Here is a 16,563-nt window from a genome sequence, read left to right as displayed (position 1 = left end):
TTTCCAAACACAAGAGACATCTGCATGTTCTTATCCATGCGCGTATTCAGTTTTTAACAAACTTCTGAAAGAATTGTGACTATAGAAAAACAAATCAAGCTGTGCTTATGTGGTCCGTCAGCTACATAAGCTTTATAAACTATTTCTACATGATCATATGCTGACTGAAGAGGTGTGTAAACTCAAATGCTAAACTTTCCATTTTATTTCTTGTGTTTGGTTGTATTTTAACAAAAAAAATGTCTCTATTGTGCCTATATTTTATTTATTTCTATTGATACATATATGTATTTTTTATTTATTTATGTAGATTTGTTTTATTTTCCTACTATTGAGAACCATTTCGCTGTCTTTAGCAGCGACGGTAGCCTTGTCACTGATATTTCCTGCAGCCCTGAAGGCGGCGTCGGCGCTCACACAGTGGGGAGGAAGGGGCGTTTACGGCGCGCAGTAAAAACTCAGGCGCCGAGCGGCTCGCTGCAGAAGCAGCAGGACGCGGACTCGGTTGTTGACCTCAGCCCGTCGGCGGGCTTCGACTGCGTCCGTCCGCTTTACAACGGAACCGACATGCCGTCTCAGAGACACTCCTATACGGTGACAATACCGGAGGAACCGGCCGCTCTCCCCCTCGATAAGTACGGCCTGCAGCGGAAGAGTCCGCCGTTGTCCCGGTCCAAGCTGGTGTCCACGTTCATGGGGCTCATCATCAACGAGGCCAAGAAGGTGAGTTCCGGTCTCACCTGTTTAAAGTGCCTCGCTGACTATTCATTTAGAAATGGTTTCACTTTAAAGCATTAATATTTTAAAATTGTAGGAAAAAGGTCACATTTCGCGTTTAAATTATTGATTACATGATTAAAAGCACAATAAATAAAAGTGATCCTTATTGCTGCGTTATTCACATCTTATTGAGATCTGTAATGTTACAATTACGATCTAAAACTTTAACATACATGTAGTTAGAGTACCTTAGATTTGTACTTTTATATTGTACTTGATATACTTGTGTGTACCTGCAATATTTGATGCAGTAAAATTCCAAATATCCAGCATGCGAGTTGAATTTCTCTTTTAGACAGACAAGTGAAGAAGATTAAAACTCAAAGTAATAATTAACTTCTAACCCCCGCCGTGTGCAGCTCAGCGTCTGCCCTGCGGTGGAGGACCGGGGGGGCCCTGAACGCAACACGCCCGTCTGCTTCAGGAGCAAGTCCCGTGTGACTTTAGTGAATGGCTGAAAGGTCACGGTGACGTCATCAAACACTTGTTTGGTGCAGGCGGTCCGTCTGCTGTTACGTAAGACTGGGGGAAATGTGAAATGTTCTCACATCTGAGACGCCGCCATCGCTGGCATGGCGTGTTCTCACCGCGTCATATGACCTTCATCACGTTTACTGGTTGGAACTTTAAATACGCCCCACGTTGGTTGAGCTCGCCATTACAGAGACGCGCGTCATCGGACGCGAATATGAAAGGTTGGATGTGCTTAATCCAGTAGATCGAACGCCATAATCCAGGGTCAGATTAGGATTTCAGGTCGCAGTTAATGGTTTGATAAAAAACAAACAAAAAAAAAACAGTGTTAAAATAAAAGCCCACAACAAACCCTTCAAGGTCAAGATGGCGTCTTCACATTGCTCTTTTTTTTGGGGGGGGGGGGGGGGGGGGGTCCAACCTGCAGTCTTGCATCCAAAAACGACACCTTTATTATAAGACTGAGACGGGCAGCTAATCGATTCGATATATTTGAACTGGCGTTCCTGTTTTTACTCTTTAAACTGCAGAAACCATTTCTGCGCCGTAAAGATGATCCTCCTAACAGATGGTCCCGGTTCCGTTCACGCAGCACGTTGGCTGGCACCGAGCGCCCCCCCCCCCCTCCCCCCCACGTTGCGTGACCTTGACCGGGGACGCGCACGGCTCCGTCCGCCTCCCCGACGTCCTGCCAGCTGGCGGCGAGCGTTCAGAATGGGTTTTATATTAGATGTGGAGACGCGCCGAGCCCGGCGGGTCAGAATTCACACGAGAGCAGAAGATCATGAAGCTTCGCCACACGGAGGAGAAAATGGGGGGGGGGGGGGGGGGCACACAGAGCGGACGCAAATAAACGGGGTACGAGCTCGTAACCTCACAGCCCTATTTCTGAACGCGGCGCTCATCGTGCTATGTGAGCGCCGCCGGTCGGCGAGTGCAGGTCACTGACGTCGTTGCTCGGTTTACGCTCTGCGCCGCCGTCTGGACGCTGTTCTTTCCACTTGCGGCTCGTCTTCCGTCAGCGGAGGCGTCACGCATTGACGGACGCCTCTGACTGGGTCGTCATGTTACACCGCCGCCGTGTTCCCTGGCTCGGGGTGAGCTCGGGGTGAGCTGCGGGTCAGCGCGTCACCCGCTAATGCTCGGATACCGGCGGCGTCCGTCTGTTCCCTCACGATCATGCAGAAAAAAAACGCTACATCAAGGCAATGTGGCGATGTGAAGAACAGCCATCGACACGGTAGAAGGTGTTAAAGCCCACATCTGTGGCTGTCAGGTCAAAGGTCACGGCCCAGTAGTAAAGCCATCCAGATGTTTCGCACGTCTTTTGATCCGCGGCTCAGAGTTTCGCCTTTGCCCACAGCTGGGACGGCCGACGCCCACTTCGCGCTCGCCGTTTCCCCCTGGCGGTGATAAAATGCAACGGGCGTTGGAATTCCACCGCCATACATGGAGTGCATCAGCAGTCCCGACCTAAAAGAGGCGCAATCAGCAGATTCGTGCAGGGAAATTCAGGATCCTGCGTCAGCCGGATTCACAGAGACGATTAATGGCAGCGCTGCCGTCGCCAGCAGACCCGTCACGCACTAATCCAGCTGATTCCTGCCTCCGGCGGCGGCGCCGTGCGACTCCTGGGATCCGGTCAACGGCAGTTCTGTCGAGCTTCTGCTCAGAGACACGTGTTTGTTTGGGGGAGGGGGGGGGGGTTCTCCGCCCTGCTGACGGCGTGACCGTCGGATGGTACGGGACGTTCTGAGGAAATGGCGCTTATCCGTGCTGGCGGGAGGTCGCGGGGTTGATGTCACGCAGCATTTCTGGATGAACGGCGTGCCGGAACAGCAAATGATCCCGAACGTGTCCTTCTAACACCTTCAAATATTCTCGACAGCCGCTGGAATAATTTCTCTTCTCTTTTATATGTGGCCTTTCACATTTCTTTCCTCTGACTAGAACAAGAGCCCTCGAGGCCTGGTGGGACTGAGGAACCTGGGAAACACCGTGAGTCCTCCTGGACCGTTCGCCCGTTCGGCCCGGGCCCTTTGATTCATTCGTCCGTTTGTGATTCCAGTGCTTCATGAACTCCATCCTGCAGTGTCTGAGTAACACCCTGGAGCTGAGAGATTACTGCCTGAGGAACGTCCACCGCTCGGAGCTCGCCAGCAGCAGCCGGAACAACGGCGCTCTCATGGAAGGTGAGCGGCGAGCGCCGCGCCTTCCTGGCGTTCCGTCCGGAGAACGACTTCATGGCTCAAATGTCGGTCGTTTGACACTTTATTGTCCGTTTCAACTCTTTTGGCTGCTTGCCTCGGAAGCTAGAACATAATAAACCATGTTAGAGTAATAAAATATATATAAAATGAGTTATAACATTTAGGAAATAAAGCCTAATAAGTACCAGGACTCGTATTTATATTATCTGTCGGATGCTGTTGTGGAAATAATGCAAAAGGAATTGCCTCGCCGAGATTTGAAGTTTTTATTTAAGTATTTTTTTAGAGTGAATTTAAGCCGAACTAGTAAAGAGAACTTAAAGTCCTCTTTGCAGCTGTTCCAGAGTGCCTTGTCTTTCGTGCGTGGGACGGCTCAGGTGACGCCACCTGAGCGAATGTCAGGAGACGACGCTATAAAATCTGACCCCGCGAACCTGCGCTAAAGATTGACCGTTGCTGTGTCTGTGACTGAACTCCCATGATCCTGTTCTCATCGTTTCCTGTCTCAGAGTTCGCCAAGCTGACCCAGAGCCTGTGGACGGCGGTGAACCACGAGGCCGTCAGCCCGTCTGACTTCCGGAGCCAGATCCAGAGATACGCCCCCAAGTTTTATGGCTGCAAGTGAGTCCTCGCCGTGAAGACTTGTCCTATCCTGTCCATGAAATTAACAAGTTGTCTTTTGTGCGTTTCTCCAGTCAACAGGACGCTCAGGAGTTCCTGCGCTTCCTATTGGACGGTCTCCATAACGAGGTGAACCGAGTGACGGCCCGCCCCACGCTGTCGGTGGAGGACTTTGACCACCTCTCGTAAGAACCCCCCCCCCCCTCCCCCCCGTGCTTATCGCTTCAAGTCCCAATAAGTCACTGACAACCTGTTATCAGTGACACTTCACCGCCGCCGCTCGATAAGGCTGCAGCGCTAATGTCCTCATCAGTGTGTCATTTATACAAGATTTTTAACTCATTGAGTGCCAGCCCGTTTCCGCTCAGCTATGTGCAAACATGTAACCAACCAAATGAAAGATTAAAGTCTCTGCTCTCATCGGGAAAAGGAAGTGCGTTCCTACCATTTTTCATTCCGGAGTTATTGGACGCTGGAGAGAGGCAGATTTCAACCTCAGGGTTGTCGGTGAATGTTTGGGTTACAAAAAAAACAACGTCTTTAGACGTAAATGGCACTGAATGAGTTAAAGATTAAATTATTCTGTTAGTAGAAATGACGCCTCAAATATGTTCAAGGACTCTGTGATCCATACCTGAGCAGGAATCTTTGTTTGCAGCTTTGAGACTATGCACATGTCAGCATTTCACTCGGCCGCTCCGTTTCATCCACAGGGACGACGAAAAGGGCCGGCGGATGTGGAGCGTGTACCTGGAGAGAGAGGACAGCAAAGTCGTCGGTGTGTGTCCGGATCGGCCCGCGGTATAAACTCGTGCCGTCCTGTTCACGCCAGCATTAAAATGCGTCTTCGCCTCCAGATCTGTTTGTGGGGCAGCTGAAAAGCTCTGTGACCTGCACCGTCTGCGGCTCCCGGTCCACCATGTTCGATCCATTCTGGGACCTGTCGATACCCGTTGCACAGGTACAGCGGCTCGGAAAGGTCCAGGCAACCATTTCGCTAAGAACGTTTTGGCCGCAGTGGAAAAAGTCGAACGCTCGGCAACGCTGAGGTTTGGCGAATTCGGATTCCGCCTCATGCAGAATTAAGTACACGCCACCTAATCCTGGAGCTCAACTCCAGAAACGTCCTTCTAGATAGATTCATAAGTCTTTGCTCTGTGTCTCTGCAGAAGAACTCGGGCGAAGTGACTCTCAAAGACTGCCTGAGGCTCTTCACGAAGGAGGACGTGTTGGACGGAGAGGAGAAACCGGTAAAGAGGCTTAAAGAAAGGCGGCTTTCTTTCGTAAAACGGATTTATGGATTATCCAGCAGCAGCTCACGTTCTGATCCATATCCTCAGACATGCGACAGATGCAAAGCCAGGAGGAGATGCACCAAAAGATTCAGCGTTCAGAAGTTCCCTCAGATCCTCGTGCTCCGTATCCTTTCCCCCTTTCCTTTCCACCCTTTGTTTTGGCACTTGCAGATGCACTTGAGATTAAGACGGACTCAATCAGCGAGTAATTTCTCGCTTCGCGCTCCAACCAGTTTCTTCTCCTTGACTCGCTTGTCCCCGTCAGACCTGAAGCGCTTTTCAGATTCCAAAATCCGAGCCAGCAAGCTCTCCACGTACGTCAACTTCCCTCTCAAAGAGCTGGACCTGCGGGAGTTTGCCACGGAGAGCGGCGGTGAGTGTTTAGCCGAGGAGGGAGGAGCTCGTGGGATTCGACGCGTCAGTGTTGGTTCTCGCCCTGCAGAGCACGCTGTGTATAACCTGTACGCCGTGTCCAACCACTTGGGAAGCGCTTTGGGGGGCCACTACACGGCGTACTGCAGGCATCCGGCGCTGGGGGAGTGGTACAGCTACAACGATTCGAGGTATTTCAGACTGAACGATGGCGGTGCTGGATTCACACGGCCTCAGGCGGCGTTCACGTTACTCAGTGGGGAGTCCCTGCGGTCGTCTTCGCGCCCTCGTTTGATGAAATAAAATGTCCCTCTGTCGTGTTCTTTGCAGGGTGAGCCCGGTGTCCTCCAGCCAAGTCCGCAGCAGCAATGCCTACGTCCTCTTCTACGAGCTCAGCCCCTCCCCGCACAGTAAATACCAGACCTGCCGGCTTTAGGAGCGACGCGCTGCATCAAACCGGGTCAAACAGCGTCATCTACTGGAGCTGGACAAGTAGCGATATGACAGGCAGCGAACATGGAGGCAGAACAGAAAGCTCTGCTGAGAGGACCGTCTGTCCTTCGATGCGTCTCTAGAGGGGGGGGGGGGGGTTGGTTCATTTTCAAGTTTCAAAAGCACAGAAGTTCTTCAGAACTGATGCAGCGCTGGTTCAATGCTTCTACCTTTGTCAGAAAGCGTTGAGATTCAGCTCAAGGCAAATGGAAATACTTTTCTTGGATAAGAACCCGTCTTCTTTTGACTTTAAAAGACATTTTAAAGATGAGTCTGGACCTGAATCTGCCTCCACGCACCAGCTGCAAGATCTAATTTATTTTTTATTTAACATCGTGCCAGTAATTTAAAGTGCATACTGTGTGTCATTTAACAAATCTTTATGGCGTCCTTCTCAAGCGCTGGGAATCCACTAACGGGGAGTTATTGTTTTATGTTAAAGCACATTTTGTACAGTATTTATGGACAGCACAGTGAATGTAACTGGAGAAGCAAGACGAACCAAAGCGCCCCCAGTTAAAACACACCCAAAGTGTTTCTGACACGAGTTTGTGGCTGACTTTGCACCCAGGTCACTTCAGAGTGTTCACATCAATTAAAATACACTGCCTCACATCTTTATTTTTATTCTAGAGTGTGTGGTTTTTTCTTTTTACCAAATAAGACTAGTTCATGAGATTAAGAGGGTTGGATTTTTTCTTTTTTTTATTGTTCAGTTAATCCTGTGTGCATTTGTTTGAACACTAATAGAAATCTGCATGCGTAGTAATGAACTATGGATCTACTTCCCTGATTAAAGACGGCATTTTTCTTCTTCTTACTTTTATTTTGGCTGCCCAGCAGCCACCTGAAATCACTTGCCAATCTGCCACATTACATCCGAATAAAACTGTATTTGAACACATTAGGATACGGTGGCTTATTTTGCTCAAATAAAAAAAAAAAAACACCCGCAAAAAGTGTGTGACGAGTCTGGTCTGCCGAAAAGTAATTTCTTCCCACTGGCCCCTGGGATAAGCCCCTCCCACCCTGAATGAGGAAGAAATGAAGAAGAGTTGTTCCTCTGAAGCAGAGAAAATGGAGGCTAACGCAGCTAGCTAAGCCAGCAATAAAGCTATGATGAATGCTGTGAAAACAGGACACAACAACATTAGCAGGCTAGCTAGCAGCAGCCACTAGCCTGATGCTGGTAAGTCCCGGTGGATTTGCTTCACTCTCCACCAGTCAAAAAACAACAACAACACTTCTGTTGAGTGTCTGGATAGAATACTAATACAAATACTAATGCTAATAATAATAATAATAATAATAGCCGAATAATAATAAATTGCACCTTGTATGAAAAGCCTATGCATAATGATGGTTTTGTGAAGTGTGTACACCAAGGAGAACATTTAAACTTAAAACATGTTGAATTATGATGTGAAATCATTTTGAACTGACTAAAATATTTCATAGCTCTTCTCAGGATCATTGCTAACATTTTTAAAACCAACAAAGTCCAACGTTGCCATTCCACTGTGGATTTTGCACTAGCCAAGCCTAATTTTGTACTATTTATTTTTATTTGATGTTATTTATTTACACCTTTGTTTTATATATATTGTGCCACTTTATTTTTCTTTTGATGTGGCCTTATACATTGTTTACTTATATATTGTGCATTTTAATGTGCAAAAATCTAATCTTTGCACCGTGCACGGATGGGGTCGGGGCCCCAGGGATTTCTTGCTTGGACCCCCAGGAGACCCTAGCAATGGCACTGTATATATTAACACATATTTTGTATAATATAACACATGGAATGACAGCAATAAACAAATCTAAATTCTGTTTTGTTTGTTTTTGTGATAAATTCATTTTAAAGTCATGTGACATGGATTTATATAAGAAATACCTTTAACCCACATAAGAAAAGAAGGCCATTTGACAGGGCGTCTGTCTGGCCCACTGGGGGGCGCTGTGTACGATGGCCATCAGGTTCACACGTAGACAGTGAGCCTGTTTTCCCTAAGGCAGATAAGAATACTTAAAAACTGCACATTTGCACTGATGATTTTTAGTAATGTGTGGTCAGATATGAATTTTGCGTCAAAATACACCTGGAAACCTGATATGTAAAAAAAAAAAAAAAGTGCCCATACTGGTCCTCTACTAACTGGGAACTAAAGGTGGACACCACTCCCATCTTGCCTGTCATCTGAGTCTGAGTAAACTATCCCTGAGGCACTTAGCTTGTTAACACCTGTCTGTGTGTGTGGTTGGGTTTCTGTACGAGGAGTCGATAACGTTATCGGAGCTGGTAGTACCAGCATCGGTGTCTCTCTCACATCACGAGGACCAGTATCACGGTAGCCTGATAGGTAGAGGTGAATGCCTGTCGTTTATTATCTTAGAATAAATCATTCACTTAATATTAGGGCTGGTTTAGGAATAAATGTCATGCAAAGGGTTTGATTTACTGATTTATTGTTGCTGTTGATTTTTCTCTAAGACTTCAATACAGCATACCAATCTAGATTGTCTCTAATCTAATTTTGACAAAAAGCAAGTCAAAGGTTACTTTAAATCTCCCTTAACGCTGTTGATGCAAATATACAACTTTGGCAAAGGCTGAAAGATCAGCACCAACTTCCGGATAGAATCAAACTTTCAGAATTCCCTCAGCCTCCGCCTACAAGAGCAAAAGGGGGGGCGGGGGACTGGAAAGTATGTCACTGTTTTACACAATCTGTGGACAATGACAATTTTGACAAGATGTACCTGTGACTCTTTAATTGCTTTGTTAACAGCAAATGGAATCAATGGTCAACCGGCAACTCATAAACATTTCTCGGCCAAAGGGCATGGAAACATTCTAGGTTTGAATGAGTCACACGAAGTTGTGGGGAAAAGTAGTTGAAGCTAGACTAAGGACAGAAGTAAGTATTTGCGAGCAGCAGTGCGGCTTTATGCCGAGGAAGAGTACTACAGACACAATGTTTGCGTTGAGGCTAGCAATGGAGAAGTACAGGGAAGGCCAAAAGGAGCTGCATTGTGTCTTCGTAGATCTAGACTCAGAGAAAGCCTATGACAAGGTACCCAGACAGGAACTGTGGTACTGCATGAGGAAGTATGGAGTGGCAGAGAAGTATGTCAAAGTAGTTCAGGACATGTACGACAGCAGTAGGAGTGACAGTGAGGTTTAGTGTAGAGGTGGGAATGCACCAGGGATCAGCTCTGAGCCCATTTTTGTTTGCCAGGGTGATGGATAGACTAACAGATGAGGTGAGACAGGAAGCTTCTTCGAATATGATGTTTGCAGATGACATTGTGATCTGCAGTGAGAGCGAGGAGCAGGTCGAGGAGAATTTAGAGAAGTGGAGGTACGGGGCTAGAGGTCAACCTAGGAGAAGCTACGTGGACATAGTGAGGGAGGACATGGGAGTGGCTGGTGTCGAGGAGGACGATGCAAAGGTGAAGTTGAGAAGGTTGATTTGCTGTTTTGACCCCTCACGGGGCAAGAAGCCGAAAGCACAGTAGTAGCCTTAACAGCTCGGACCCCCCAACATACGCTACACCCATGCGCACGGTTTCCCTGGCTCCCATGCACCATATGGGCTGATCACACAGGCCAGGGCATTAACAGCTATTTGCCTGCGTGGAAGATACAAAGTCGCTGCCCTTGTTGACACTTCCACAGTTAATGACCGCACCATAAAACCATGAAGGCCTCATGACGTCAATGCCCCGTTTCTCAGAGATGCTCATCATTTGATTTAAATTTTTTGCTTTGTTCACAAACAAACAGACAAAACAACTCTGGAAAAAAATGAATGTTTATTGAATTTTGAACTAGGGCGTATAAAAATATGACATATGTGGTTCTCGCACATTGTACACTTTAACCTCATTACACTCATAAAGTGAACAAACAACTCCAGCTTGCACGGAAGAATTTCTTCCTTTTTTGTTTTTTTTACGACCAATGCCTGGACTTTAGACAGTGTGAGAAATAAAGATATAGTAACACGTCAGAAGTCCAACAGGAAGGCCAAAAACAAAAAGTGAACCTAAACCTCAAAACTTTCTAAACAGAATTTTTTTAAAATCATTATTGAATTAAAAAACAAGGGAACTATACTGGAGCTCCTGCATTTTAATGGTTCTAAGGCATATTATACACACAAACACTCACACTCACACATACACACACACACACACACACACGCATGTGCGCACACACACTCACACACAATATACATTTCTATATATACAAAAATTTGCTTACTTATTGAAATCCAATGGCCAAAGTTATCGTGTGTGAAATACATTAAATTACATTTTAATGATAGATTTAACCCTTTTGACAGATTTTCCGCTCTATTTCAAAGTCATAGACAAACATGAACATCTTATCAAGAAAAACGTTTTCTGTCATAACAAAATGTTCTTTTCTAATCAATTAAAATTTAGTTTCCTCACTTACAGCCACTCAAAATAGCAAAATTGAAAAAATTAACTTTATTGTCTTTCTCTTGGCTCATCTTTGCATCTTACAGGGTTTCTTTATTATATGATCGGAGCCATTCAGACAGTAGGACTTTTACATCTGCCAGATTTTAACCTGTGTGGCATTAACAATGACAGATGTTGCTGCTCGTGATCCGTCCATCCCTTTTTGTCCTTGTCTGGTTTCACACCCTCCCGGTGTACTTCAGAAAACCAAAGATACCACCACCTGAAACAAGCAAATTTCTTTCACCTTCACCGTCTTAACAACAAGCAGGTTGACAATATATCCAACAATTCCACTTTTAAATTGCACACAATTTAAATCTGCTTGCTGGCATTTTGATTATTGCTCTATTTTTTTTTAAGTAATTATGTAGGATACTCCGATATGAATTAAAATCCTGTATTTATATACAATTCTTCATTGGGAAGTAATGTTATTGAGGAAGCAGAAATGAGGTGTTGTGTAACGGGGTGCGCTTGCACTGTACTCACCAACAGCCGCCACCCCACCGAGAGTACCGATGGTAATACCGGCTATTTCCCCATCTGAAAAGCCTGAGTCTTTTTCAAGCGAAGTGGTGGCAGTTGGAATGGTGTCCGTGATGGGAGTTTGATCAGTGCCTAGACTACTGTTGGTTGAAGCAGTGAGGCCTGTACCAGGGCTGGGTGAAGCAGCGGTGGTTGGAGGAGTGGGAGTTGAAGCAGCGGTGGTTGGAGGAGTGGAAGTTGTAGTAGTGGTGGTTGGAGGAGTGGAAGTTGTAGCAGCGGTGGCTGGAGGAGTGGGGACTGTAGGATTGGGTTAGGGTTAGTTGAAGATACTACACACACGAGTCAGAAAAGAGAAATAAAATGACTGAAGTCTCCTCGTTCAAGCGGCGAGCGCCGCCTGACATTGTTCGACTAAAAGCTTTCGCAAACACAAAACAGTTGTGACTCTAAAACTATGACGCAGCATCCAAATCCATTTTAGGATCATTTCTTAACTTATCTAATGACTACTAATTAGCATAACAACATAATTAGAAGGTGAAAAAAATCAATTTACTAATGAATTACTGGGTGGATAACTATTACAAACCCTTATTTAGCTACATTTTTTAAAAGTTGTGGAAAGGATTGTTTTTGTTTTTGTTTTTTTTTGTCTGTAGGGAGAACATGGATATTGTATTTTACCTAAGCCAAGAAGGCAAAGCATCACGACAGTCGGGTTCATACGCATCGTCTCAGAGGAAAGTCGTCGCCGCGAAAACAGGAGCTCAATCCACGTCTTGAAGTATGCACGCTGGTGCTGTGGAAAGCAAAAGTACAAGTACACTAACTTTCAGGCATCACAAACACAAAATACCTTTTTAGCCTGTAGATCACAATTATTATACTCAAAACTCTACCCAAACTATTTTACCCGTATTTTTACACCCTTATTGGACTCAATTCCAGGTATGAGGAAGGTTATCATAGTGAGAAGTATCAAATGTACAGTTAATCTTTTATGAGAAAAAAAAAAAGTTGCTGATGATGGTCCCAATATTACCACCAGATCAATCATCCTGACAAATGAAAGAAAGCAGAGATATGTCTTTATATATATAATCCTCCCCCAAAAAAGCATGTTAAATTCTTCAGCAATTTATTTTGTTTCACTTTAGAACCAGAACATTTCCCAAAGTAAACTAGAGTCCAGCCAGATTTAGCATAAAACGCTACCTAGGTGCTCTGCCTAATTGATCAGTATGATACAGAGATATTAGTGTTCAATTCTTCTTTACCACACACAAACTGTAGAAACTCTGTGCTACTCACCTGACAGGCTGTCTGCGGGGATTTCTCTCCTTTTCCAGGAAGACCAGAGAACGTTCTCATATACCTGCTTTTATGACACCTTTTATCGCATTATCTCGTAGCCCTCCCATCTTTATGGCTGTGTGTGCTCACGCTGTAATTCATCACCACCTACAGCCAGGAAGACAATGCATGTATTGATCTATTCGGTTTATTAATCTTGTTACGGAGCTATTTTTGGTTCATATGGCTCTTTCTTGCTACATGCCTGGTAGACATTGATCAGGTGTATATCATGACACTGACCTTAACCTTAACCGTTATAATTCATAAAATACTAGCGGAAATGAAAAGGCGAATGGACAAATTTAAAATTCAGCTGCATGCCTTTTTATTATAAGACACACAATAAATAGTGAATGAACATGAACGTATTCCTGGAAAGAACTTTGGTACAGAAAAGAATAAATACAAAATCTCACTTTTGGCATGCTAGATAAGAAAATTGTACATAATATTTGATATTTATGGAAAGAGCAAATTAAATTTTCACAAAAGCGCTGGGGGTGGGGCACGAGTTAGGGTATGTGCGCTACAGAGTGCCACACTAGTGTGTGTGTGTGTGTGTGAGACAGATGTGAAGCGTACCGGTAACCCCCCTGCTGCTCACAGAATGCATTGCAGGTTCCGTTCACGCAGCACGTTGGCTGGCACGTTGCGTGACCTTGACCGGGGACGTGTCATTAAATTGCGTCTTCGCCTCCAGATCTGTTTGTGGGGCAGCTGAAAAGCTCTGTGACCTGCACCGTCTCCGGCTCCCGGTCCACCATGTTCGATCCATTCTGGGACCTGTCGATACCCGTTGCACAGGTACAGCGGCTCGGAAAGGTCCAGGCGACCATTTCGCTAAGAACGTTTTGGCCGCAGTGGAAAAAGTCGAACGCTCGGCAACGCTGAGGTTTGGCGAATTCGGATTCCGCCTCATGCAGAATTAAGTACACGCCACCTAATCCTGGAGCTCAACTCCAGAAACGTCCTTCTAGATAGATTCATAAGTCTTTGCTCTGTGTCTCTGCAGAAGAACTCGGGCGAAGTGACTCTCAAAGACTGCCTGAGGCTCTTCACGAAGGAGGACGTGTTGGACGGAGAGGAGAAACCGGTAAAGAGGCTTAAAGAAAGGCGGCTTTCTTTCGTAAAACGGATTTATGGATTATCCAGCAGCAGCTCACGTTCTGATCCATATCCTCAGACATGCGACAGATGCAAAGCCAGGAGGAGATGCACCAAAAGATTCAGCGTTCAGAAGTTCCCTCAGATCCTCGTGCTCCGTATCCTTTCCCCCTTTCCTTTCCACCCTTTGTTTTGGCGCTCGCAGATGCACTTGAGATTAAGACGGACTCAATCAGCGAGTAATTTCTCGCTTCGCGCTCCAACCAGTTTCTTCTCCTTGACTCGCTTGTCCCCGTCAGACCTGAAGCGCTTTTCAGATTCCAAAATCCGAGCCAGCAAGCTCTCCACGTACGTCAACTTCCCTCTCAAAGAGCTGGACCTGCGGGAGTTTGCCACGGAGAGCGGCGGTGAGTGTTTAGCCGAGGAGGGAGGAGCTCGTGGGATTCGACGCGTCAGTGTTGGTTCTCGCCCTGCAGAGCACGCTGTGTATAACCTGTACGCCGTGTCCAACCACTTGGGAAGCGCTTTGGGGGGCCACTACACGGCGTACTGCAGGCATCCGGCACTGGGGGAGTGGTACAGCTACAACGATTCGAGGTATTTCAGACTGAACGATGGCGGTGCTGGATTCACACGGCCTCAGGCGGCGTTCACGTTACTCAGTGGGGAGTCCCTGCGGTCGTCTTCGCGCCCTCGTTTGATGAAATAAAATGTCCCACTGTCGTGTTCTTTGCAGGGTGAGCCCGGTGTCCTCCAGCCAAGTCCGCAGCAGCAATGCCTACGTCCTCTTCTACGAGCTCAGCCCCTCCCCGCACAGTAAATACCAGACCTGCCGGCTTTAGGAGCGACGCGCTGCATCAAACCGGGTCAAACAGCGTCATCTACTGGAGCTGGACAAGTAGCGACATGACAGGCAGCGAACATGGAGGCAGAACAGAGAGGACCGTCTGTCCTTCGATGCGTCTCTAGAGGGGGGGGGGGGGGTTGGTTCATTTTCAAGTTTCAAAAGCACAGAAGTTCTTCAGAACTGATGCAGCGCTGGTTCAATGCTTCTACCTTTGTCAGAAAGCGTTGAGATTCAGCTCAAGGCAAATGGAAAGACTTTTCTTGGAGAATAAGAACCCGTCTTCTTCTTTTGACTTTAAAAGACATTTTAAAGATGAGTCTGGACCTGAATCTGCCTCCACGCACCAGCTGCAAGATCTAATTTATTTTTTATTTAACATCGTGCCAGTAATTTAAAGTGCATACTGTGTGTCATTTAACAAATCTTTATGGCGTCCTTCTCAAATGCTGGGAATCCACTAACGGGGAGTTATTGTTTTATGTTAAAGCACATTTTGTACAGTATTTATGGACAGCACAGTGAATGTAACTGTGGAGAAGCAAGACGAACCAAAGCGCCCCCAGTTAAAACACACCCAAAGTGTTTCTGACACGAGTTTGTGGCTGACTTTGCACCCAGGTCACTTCAGAGTGTTCACATTAATTAAAATACACTGCCTCACATCTTTATTTTTATTCTATAGTGTGTGTTTTTTTTCTTTTTACCAAATAAGACTAGTTCATGAGATTAAGAGGGCTTGATTTTTTCTTTTTTTTATTGTTCAGTTAGTCCTGTGTGCATTTGTTTGAACACTAATAGAAATCTGCATGCGTAGTAATGAACTATGGATCTACTTCCCTGATTAAAGACGGCATTTTTCTTCTTCTTACTTTTATTTTGGCTGCCCAGCAGCCACCTGAAATCACTTGCCAATCTGCCACATTACATCCGAATAAAACTGTATTTGAACACATTAGGATACGGTGGCTTATTTTGCTCAAAAAAAATAAAATAAAAACACCCGCAAAAAGTGTGTGACGAGTCTGGTCTGCCGAAAAGTAATTTCTTCCCACTGGCCCCTGGGATAAGCCCCTCCCACCCTGAATGAGGAAGAAATGAAGAAGAGTTGTTCCTCTGAAGCAGAGAAAATGGAGGCTAACGCAGCTAGCTAAGCCAGCGATAAAGCTATGATGAATGCTGTGAAAACAGGACACAACAACATTAGCAGGCTAGCTAGCAGCAGCCACTAGCCTGATGCTGGTAAGTCCCGGTGGATTTGCTTCACTCTCCACCAGTCAAAAAACAACAACAACACTTCTGTTGAGTGTCTGGGTAGAATACTAATACAAATACTAATGCTAATAATAATAATAATAATAGCCGAATAATACTATTAATCCCTGTACTTCTATCTATGTGGTCGGCGACTGGAACGCTGACCTGTCAGATAAGAGCTCCATGTTTGCCAAACACATGGTACACTTCTGTGAGGATAGTGAGCTCATCATCTCCAGCCGAGTGCTTCTGCCAGCTGACAGTTTCACTTATATTAGTGAAGCCTGGCACACAACGTCCTGGCTTGATCACTGTGTGACCACGGCTGATGCTCATGACAACATCCGCTCCATGGAGGTTAAGTATGACGCATCCCTGAGTGACCATGTTCCTTATGTTTTTTATGTTGAGGCTGATAGTCTGCCTGAGTTGATCAGAGAGAACAAGGGCAGGGCTGGACGTAAGGTAGACTGGTCGAAGCTCTCTGATGATGATGTTTTGTATTACTATGGGAGAACTGATGCACTGCTGAACAAGGTATTCTTGCCATGTGATGCTGTTGTATGTTCTGATCCAAACTGTGAAGATAGGGTCCACTACAGTAATCTTTGTGTCATGTATGATGCTATAGTAGATAGCTTATGTACGGCTGGCAGCACCTTAGCTAACTACAGGTCTCACGGTAAAACAGGCAAACCAGGCTGGCACAAACATGTAGCTCCTCACCTTGCTGCAGCCAGGGACGCTCACAGAGAGTGGGTTCAGGCAGGCA

At 46.0% G+C, this 16,563-nt stretch overlaps 2 protein-coding genes across 3 annotated transcripts; both read left to right on the top strand.

Moving 5' to 3' along the window:
• Positions 1-506: 506 nt before the first annotated feature.
• Positions 507-7,148, top strand: LOC137916334 (ubiquitin carboxyl-terminal hydrolase 2-like). Of its 2 annotated transcripts, none has more exons than XM_068759379.1 (12): positions 507-723; positions 3,205-3,252; positions 3,323-3,446; positions 3,974-4,085; positions 4,160-4,270; positions 4,799-4,863; positions 4,943-5,046; positions 5,258-5,335; positions 5,426-5,504; positions 5,646-5,753; positions 5,823-5,943; positions 6,083-7,148. In XM_068759379.1, the coding sequence occupies exons 1-12, from the start codon at positions 568-570 to the stop codon at positions 6,186-6,188; spliced, it is 1,212 nt and encodes a 403-aa protein (XP_068615480.1). In that variant the 5' UTR covers positions 507-567; the 3' UTR covers positions 6,189-7,148. The 2 variants fall into 2 exon arrangements, with proteins under 2 accessions (XP_068615480.1, XP_068615479.1); XM_068759378.1 differs by having other exon boundaries at positions 5,255-5,335.
• A 5,636-nt stretch (positions 7,149-12,784) lies between these two features.
• On the top strand, positions 12,785-14,603 carry LOC137916337 (ubiquitin carboxyl-terminal hydrolase 2-like). Its single transcript, XM_068759381.1, has 7 exons — positions 12,785-12,791; positions 13,287-13,390; positions 13,599-13,679; positions 13,770-13,848; positions 13,990-14,097; positions 14,167-14,287; positions 14,427-14,603. Exons 1-7 carry the CDS (start codon positions 12,785-12,787, stop codon positions 14,530-14,532), a joined length of 606 nt encoding a protein of 201 aa, XP_068615482.1. The 3' UTR covers positions 14,533-14,603.
• Positions 14,604-16,563: the final 1,960 nt, after the last annotated feature.

Source organism: Brachionichthys hirsutus, unplaced genomic scaffold, assembly GCF_040956055.1.
Source record: "Brachionichthys hirsutus isolate HB-005 unplaced genomic scaffold, CSIRO-AGI_Bhir_v1 contig_927, whole genome shotgun sequence".
NCBI classification, from domain to species: domain Eukaryota; kingdom Metazoa; phylum Chordata; class Actinopteri; order Lophiiformes; family Brachionichthyidae; genus Brachionichthys; species Brachionichthys hirsutus.
The sequence above is the reverse complement of the archived record's forward strand: the minus strand, read 5'-3'. Positions and strand labels throughout refer to the sequence as shown.

Coding starts and splice junctions, on each gene's coding strand:
- LOC137916334 (XM_068759378.1), top strand. CDS start 568: ATGCCGTCTCAGAGACACTCCTATACGGTGACAATACCGGAGGAACCG. Junction 3,447..3,973: donor CAACGGCGCTCTCATGGAAG/GTGAGCGGCGAG, acceptor TTCCTGTCTCAG/AGTTCGCCAAGCTGACCCAG. Junction 5,047..5,254: donor TGTCGATACCCGTTGCACAG/GTACAGCGGCTC, acceptor GTGTCTCTGCAG/AAGAACTCGGGCGAAGTGAC.
- LOC137916337 (XM_068759381.1), top strand. Junction 13,849..13,989: donor CCCTCAGATCCTCGTGCTCC/GTATCCTTTCCC, acceptor TGTCCCCGTCAG/ACCTGAAGCGCTTTTCAGAT. Junction 14,098..14,166: donor GTTTGCCACGGAGAGCGGCG/GTGAGTGTTTAG, acceptor CTCGCCCTGCAG/AGCACGCTGTGTATAACCTG.